This window comes from Eptatretus burgeri, chromosome 9 (genome assembly GCF_056783735.1).
Source record: "Eptatretus burgeri isolate ZD-2024b chromosome 9, Ebu_testis_v1, whole genome shotgun sequence".
NCBI classification, from domain to species: Eukaryota; Metazoa; Chordata; class Myxini; order Myxiniformes; family Myxinidae; genus Eptatretus; species Eptatretus burgeri.
This window is the reverse complement of record NC_140969.1, coordinates 37526095-37533594: the sequence shown is the minus strand read 5'-3', so window position 1 is coordinate 37533594 and position 7500 is coordinate 37526095. Positions and strand designations below refer to the sequence as shown.

The following is a 7500-nucleotide window of genomic DNA, read 5'->3' as shown; positions in this document are numbered from 1 at the left end:
AGAAGATGAAAAACTAAAAAGGTGCAAAAACTGATCCCCTTAATGACAGACCTATTCGCTTGCTTTCAATCATCATCAAGGTCATGGAATCTATCATCGCAGTCAACAAAATCATTACTTTTGTCCGACTCCCTTGGACATGTTGCTCTTACTCTCCCAACAATGGATGGAGGCACTCAATGTCAGACATGAGATCAGGACTGTCTATCTAAACATATCTCTAGCTTTTGATATCATCTGGCATCCCGCATTGTTCTGCAAACTCTCTACCGATGGCATCCAAGGTAAACTCCACTCTTGGGTTACTAACTTCCTCTGCTCTCATAGCCAACGTGTGACTCCAAATGGAATCCTTTCTTCTCCTCTGCCTGTCAAGGCTAGAGTGCCCCAAGGCAGTTTTATAGGCCCCATACTATTCCAAATCTTCATCAACGATCTTTGTGATTCTCTGGAAAATTTTCTTCGTCTTTGCTGATAACTCCACCCTCTGCTCATACTTCAGTCAGGCTGCAGCTGCTTCCCCCTCTTCAGACCTCCTCTTTCTTTCTGCTGGTCAAACACTTGGAATATATTGTTGCGAATTTGCGCCCCACAGCGTGCGAACGGCCACATAACTCGAATCGTGGCACGTCGCCCACCGGACGGACAATTCTGTCGTGACCCTCTCGGAACAACGCCGGGAGCTAGTCACGGGTGGGCCTTTCGACCTCACCACAATCGTGTCAATCGGCCACCCGCGTAGGGTAGGGTTGTTCACCAAACTCGACCTACCTAAGTACCCATGCGGATGGTTAACCGGGCGATCGTACCTCGCCACAGGTCGACTCCGGACACGAGCCGCTTGGGCGGCCCGTTCCATACTATCGTGATTACCGAGCGGTGTTATCGTCGACCCGGACGGTTCAGATTAATTACCGGGATGTTGAACCCACTACTAACCCCTTACCTGATGCAAGATGGAGATTCAAATTGAGAAAAGACGAAGCGAAACGGGCACAGTTCAACAAGCAAGCATTTTATTTCGTGACACACGGAAAGCACATATGTACAGCCATACAGAATACACAAGAAGCAAAGGCAAGAAGAACAGTTGACACCGACCTAACGCATACACACGGCAACACTTACACAGTTTTACTTCACAGACGGCGCCAACACACATTTACACAAAAGCAAAAGAAGGAAGCCATCCTCACAGACGAGGAGGCAGACAGGCCCGTAGGCCAAATGTGCGCGGGACCTAGAGGAGCGGCCAGGTCCGCGAGACCGGGGAGGTCTTACCCGCGTCCTCGTGACGCGTTGGCGGGCAAGCCGCAAAATGTCCGCGCCGCTGTGCCCCGACTCCGTGCCCCTGGCGTGCTCGTTGACACCACGTTTGGGGTGGGGGAGGAACGGGGCCCCCCTTTGCACTATCTCAGCGCGGGGGAAGGGGAAATTGTTGATGCCCTGGGGGAGGGGAGTGGCTGGCTGGCTTGGGTCCCGCGATGAAACGAGCGATCCCCCACACTGCAACCTCGTCGCCGACCGCCGTCCTCCTTTCCTCGGACCCAAGCTCCCTTGCCCCGAACCGCCGCCTGCAGCTCCACCGCGCGCACTCCACTTCTTCCAGCTCAACTTTCAACTTTTAACTCCGCTCCCCAATGCTCAACGCTCCACGCTCCACTCACGCTCGTGAGGCGCCTTCCGCTCGCACCTTTATAGCTCTCAGGAGGCGCCGATATGCAAATTCCTGGATCAGAACGCGATTGGAGGCGAGGCCACACCGCCCCCCCCCCCGGTCAGCCATTGGTCGGGCAAAAATGGGCGTGAACCTCCCCTGATCCTAAAATTTGCATAGACGGACATGGACGGAATTCACCTACACGCGCCTGGAGGCGGGGCCAAGCCGCCTCGCGCTTTCCCATTGGACGGAGGAGAAGTGGGCATGAAGCATTCCTGATCCGCGGACCGACGCGTTCGGCCTCCACTGCCGAACGGCTCCGGGAACATGACGTTTGGTGTTGACTGGTGGTGTTTGGGAATGGCCGTAGAAGCAATGATGTGGGATGAAGTTGTGAAGGTAAAGGCGAAGGTGGTGGTGTTTGTGAATGGTTGTAGAAGCGATGATGTGGTGGCGTAGGTCGTGGAGGTGGCATTGTTGTAGTGTGGTTGGCGCTGTGGTGGGGATGGCGTGGTTGTTGAGATGCTGTTTGTTTGAAATAAAAGATAGAACAGAAAAATGGCTAACTCAAAGCGTCGCAGCCCGGATGAATCACATAAATTCCCTCGACACACCGGGTTTGGGCTAACTACACATGTACTTACAGAGATATCTCACCTGAGGGCCCTTTATGGTGTAATGCGAATTTCCACAACCGTAACAATATTTTTCAATCCTGAGAAATCTCACACACATTTTCTCTCCCTTCAAAAGGGGGACAAACCCTCTCAGCTACTTTCTGAACAATCCCCTCAATAAGTTGAGTCACTCAAACTCATGAGTCTCACCATCAGCCATGATCTTTCTTGAGTAGACCATATATCCAAGATGGTCTCCATAGCCAACTGGCAACTGGGTATCATTTGTCATGCAAGTTCTTTCCATGGCCAGTCTGAACTTTTGGCAACATACAAGGCCTTCAGTTGCAGTTTGATGGAGTAATGCTATCCTCTTTAGGCTGGCACCCCAGCCTCATTCCTTACCCTTCTTGATGCTGGGGAAAGCAAATCCCTCAAAATCAATGGGATCTCCCATGACGAGGACGAGTGTCTCGGCTTGTTACTATCACATCGCATGCAGGTTGGTGGCCAGTCTGTATTCTTCCACCTCCTTTTTGGTGTTTTACCTTCTGCCCTGTCTTGGCTCTGTCCCTTCGAGGTTTATGCAGGGCACACATGGTCTACTAGGAACCCACTTCTTGTTAGGCTCCCAAAATCTAGGCTCACTTGCTTAGCTCCACTCATTTGTTCCTCTTTTCTCTCGCCTGCGGAACCAACTTCACCAGTCGTTCGGTCCCATTCATTGCTCAGGTCACCCTCCTCCCCACATTCATACTCATGATCTCTTCTACCCAAACTACCATTCCCAAGCACTCCCTCTTTCCAGGTTCTTGTGATTTATCCCCCCTCTCCCTCAACTCTTTTCATTTGTTTTTGGCTGGCTTGTTTATTTCATGATTCATCCACGCTTTCCCCTTCCTCTTCTTGCTGTGTTTCATTTGGTTTGTGTTCAACTTCTTCACCTCCATGTGTCCTTCTCCTCCTCCTCCCCTTCATCTCACTCTCACTTAAACCCTGCTCTTGGTGTTTCTCCCTTTCCATTTTGTTCCCTTCCATTCTGCTCTCACTCTTCACCAATCCTCGATCATGTACTGTATAGAAAAATAATAAAACTTGCTGTGTACAACTTGCCATCCACAAAAAATAAAACATTCCTCCATCAGAACAAAGCTTCAGCGAAGCATCTCGTCTTTCATCTCCATGGTGATGTCAAAGTATTTGAGGTGAGCAAAGCATGTGTTCCTAACATCTCTCCATTGAAATTATGTTGTGGCCATATGGAAAATTAGCACTTTGCTTCCACCCAGCTGACACTTCAGAATAATTTCCAGCCATAAAATTTAATTACAATAAAATTACTGTGCCTACATTATGTTATTGCTTGAAACAGAAGACCAACAATAATGCATTAGGTGTACTCACTTGAATAATTAAGTCATAATTACTCAGAAAAAAACAAACAAACCAAAATGTGGAGAGAATCAGCACACAGAGAAAAATAATGCACAGACTTTAATACCGATAACAGAATCAGTGGCATGCTTTCAATATCAGTAGCTTTGTTGCATACGGTGAATTTCCAGAGCTACCCAGAATAAACTATAGCTGGTGTGTTCAAGTTCGACAAAAATGCTTTGGCAATGCATATAAAACATGTTGATGACATTTTAATAAGCATTTTGTTTGGGCAACATATTCGGAGAAATTTATTTCATATATAACAGTGATTTCATACTGTAGAAACATTTTATCATGATGGGTTTGGGGGTCATAAAAGAAATAAATTGATGATGATTAAAATTTGATATTAAAATAAAAATGTTAAACCTGAAGTAGAATCTACTCAAATATGACATGATTCTTTTTGAGTATGTATCCATTTGGAATTAACATAATTATATTTCTCCTCTGTATGGAAAGATCACCTGTATATTAAATGTGTAAACAGGTTGAACTTTGCCAGTAAGTTGAATATAAGAAGAATTGCCTATCATTTTAAAACCTAAAGGAATTTTTAAAACAGACACAAACAAGTTGGAATGTGGATTTGAGAAGGTGTCCAGATGTATTCATGAAGCTCTGGTCGCTTCAAGATAATATATCTTCCCAGTTTTGGGAGAAGCAGACTGATTTTTAACCTACATAAGATGGAAACTTGTTGTAATGGCCATGAGGGTTGGTGTTTGACGTCATTCTAGCATTCTGTGCGATTAATATGTCTGGGTTTGAATTTGTGTTCCAACCATTTAAGCAGGAGCTGTCAAAGAAGACTGAAGATAAGGTTCACCTGGAAATTGTCAAGACAGGGCGAACTGGCACCAGCGTCAGAAAATTATTTTAAAAACTGTGTCTCACTGGAAACTATATAAAGACGAAGATTCTCTGGTTATGTTGAGAGATCTAGAACTTGTATGTATTGTCCAGGATCTCCTGTGCTGGCACATATAATCTGTTTGTTTGTTCAATAAATGTTTTAAAATTGTACTGACGTTCTGTATCTGTACCTACAATACGATAGACAGATTTTTACAACCACTTATTAACTCTGCCACCGAAGGTGGATGGAGATTATGTTTTCACTCCTGTTTGTCTGTCTATCTCTGAGCACAATATCTCAAAAAGTTATGGACGGATTCAAATGAAACTTGGTGAACAGGTTCGGTGTGTGACAAGAACAAATCGCTTAGATTTTGGTGAGGATTTGGACACTATGTCATACAAGTGATTCTTCACAATTGAGAGATAGGGCCAAAAATGATATATAGCTTGATATTCCAAAAAGTTATGGACAGATTTGGACGAAACATGGTGGATGAGTTGGGTAGGTGACGAGAACGAGCCGATTAGATTTTGGTTCAGGTCTGGATGCAGATCTAGCTTATCAGTGGGATACAAAACGTAAACTGCTCAACCTAGCCGAGGTATGCGCACTACCGAATGCTGCTGCAGTTATCCAGTTTTACTTTTTGTTTCTTTGTTATTTTTGTGTGTGGGGGGGGGGGAGAAGAGCGTTGTATTTGGAGAGTCAAGAATATGGAATGGATGGCACAATAATGGATTCTAATTTTTTTAGTCCTGCCAGGAGTAATAAAATATATTGTGGACCATACTCTTGAACAGAGCATTGGAACTGCCAAAACAATTTTTCCTTCGCTATTTGGCTCAATCTTGGACGGGTTGCCACTCCGACCATTTCTTGGAGCACAGCTGTGCCAATGATGCTGTGCCCCTCCACCAGTACACTGGTACTCATTTCACCGACTTCAGGAGGATGACAGGCTGAGTCAACCCCACCTGGTGTTAATTCAGCAGCCAACAGGGCTCAAACTCAGGACCCTAGGATCCCAAGCCAGCCACCCGAACCACTAAGCAAACACCAGGCTATAATAAAATATATTATTGGAGTAGCTTTGTAACATGGTGAAACGTGTCATTTATATTAGCAGCCACAGAGTGCATTTGCCAAATTGCATTCTGACAGAGGAAGCTTAATTTGGTTTGATGTGAAAGGCGATGATCTGTCCGAAGCAAAAAAGAAAGGATACAGTAGCACAATAAAAGAGGAAAACAAAGGGTGCTCAGTTCAACAGATAAATATTCGAAAAGTCCTTGCTTAGAAATGAGGAGGTAAGTGGGTTGCAGGAAGGTGATATTCTTGAAGTCCTTGCCTGCTTTAAATATTTCTATATTAATTTTTGGCAATCCATAAAAATATTTTTGATTTGATGATACAGCAAAACTGTTTTCTGATTTACATTATGCTAGCTCCAAAGGATGGATTGCCAGGTATTTTGAGAAAAGAATGAATGCACGAGTTAAATAAATAAAAGAATGAATGACCAAATAATTCCAAACAGCCACTGTTGAACCTCTTGCTCGAAAATTGAGCATCATGAAAGAGTGAGATAAGGGAGGGTATGAACTGATATGGAGCAACAATTATGCACAACAAGCATGGGAATGAACGAACAGGGAAAAAAGGAGGTGAGCGAGAGGGAGAGACAGGGGGAGGAAACACGAGTAACCTGTGAGTAAGAGGGTTGGGTAGAGATGGGGGATGACATGACAAGACAGTATACTGCCCGCCTGAAGCCTTGAAGAGCTAATTGGAATAGAAGAGCCTCAGGTAGGTGCTTCCACAAATGGGAGAAGTGAGGAACAAAGTCGTTGAGGTGTGCAGTCAGTCTGTTTTTTGAGAATTTAACCAGGAGGTGATTTACTGGATTAATGCGTGCATCCTGAAGGAGCTGGGGAGGGTTAGAGGGCTGAAAAGACCTGAGGAAGTGAGACTGGAAGAGGAGCTGTTAAAAAAAAATTGTGTACGCCATAAACCAGACCTTTCTGCAAGGTGAGAGTAACGAACCTTGTGCTTCAGCCTCATCGAGGGAGATGCCAATAATTCTGAAAGCTTGAGATTCCAAATGACCTTATAATGATATTTTCTAAGTTAACATCACAAACTTGAGAAACCAAGTTTTAAAAGACAGAACCACTGTATTTGAAAAATGCTCTCATGTATATACAAAACGAGCATTTTACAAGAAGAACTTAAAAAGTATTTTCAATGTAGGCAAAATTGCAGAAAAATGTTAATCTTCAGAAAATGCCGATTATACAAAACAGAATCTGCATTTTAAAGATTCCACTCTTCCCCCTTCCCAAATAACCTCTCCTCTCTCACCGGAAGACAAAGTCTTCAACATTGTATCCAAACAGATTTCAGCTTCGCCAGTCCTCTGTCCTGCCTGTTTTTCTGACTCTTGCAATGTAACTCGCCCAAGTCTCTCCAACAACTCATCTGAAGCAAACAAGGCAAAGGTGATATAAACCATTCCATTTGCTTTGCAACATGAAAACACCAGTCATTTCACAGCAAATAATTCACTAACAAGCACTTACTTCTTCATGCAAGAAGTGCAAAGAAGGTCAATTTGATGGAATCTTCTCATTGTTTGTATGTATGTATGTATGTATGTATGTATGTATGTATGTATGTATGTATATATATATATACATATATATATATATATATATATATATATATATATATATATATATATATATATATATATATTGTTGTGGGCCGGGGTCCGGCGGCGAGAATGACCGCTAGGTGGGGGAAGTTTCATCGACTCCCACCAGACTCCCCAGAATTGTAGGCCGTCGCTCACGGATAATTCCGTGACGCGGCGGGTCGCTTAACCGACCGTGGACGCCAATACCTCAACCATGTGGCATAGG

General features: G+C 44.2%; 1 protein-coding gene across 3 annotated transcripts in view; it reads right to left on the bottom strand.

The window, feature by feature from the left end:
* The window catches only part of RAP1GDS1 (Rap1 GTPase-GDP dissociation stimulator 1), a 125307-nt gene that overhangs the window by 88208 nt on the left and 29599 nt on the right, over positions 1-7500 (bottom strand). For all 3 annotated transcript variants that reach the window (XM_085894765.1, XM_085894762.1, XM_085894766.1), the window contains exon 2: positions 6941-7057. In XM_085894765.1, the coding sequence (XP_085750891.1) occupies positions 6941-7057 (117 nt within the window). The remainder of the gene's footprint in view (positions 1-6940; positions 7058-7500) is intronic.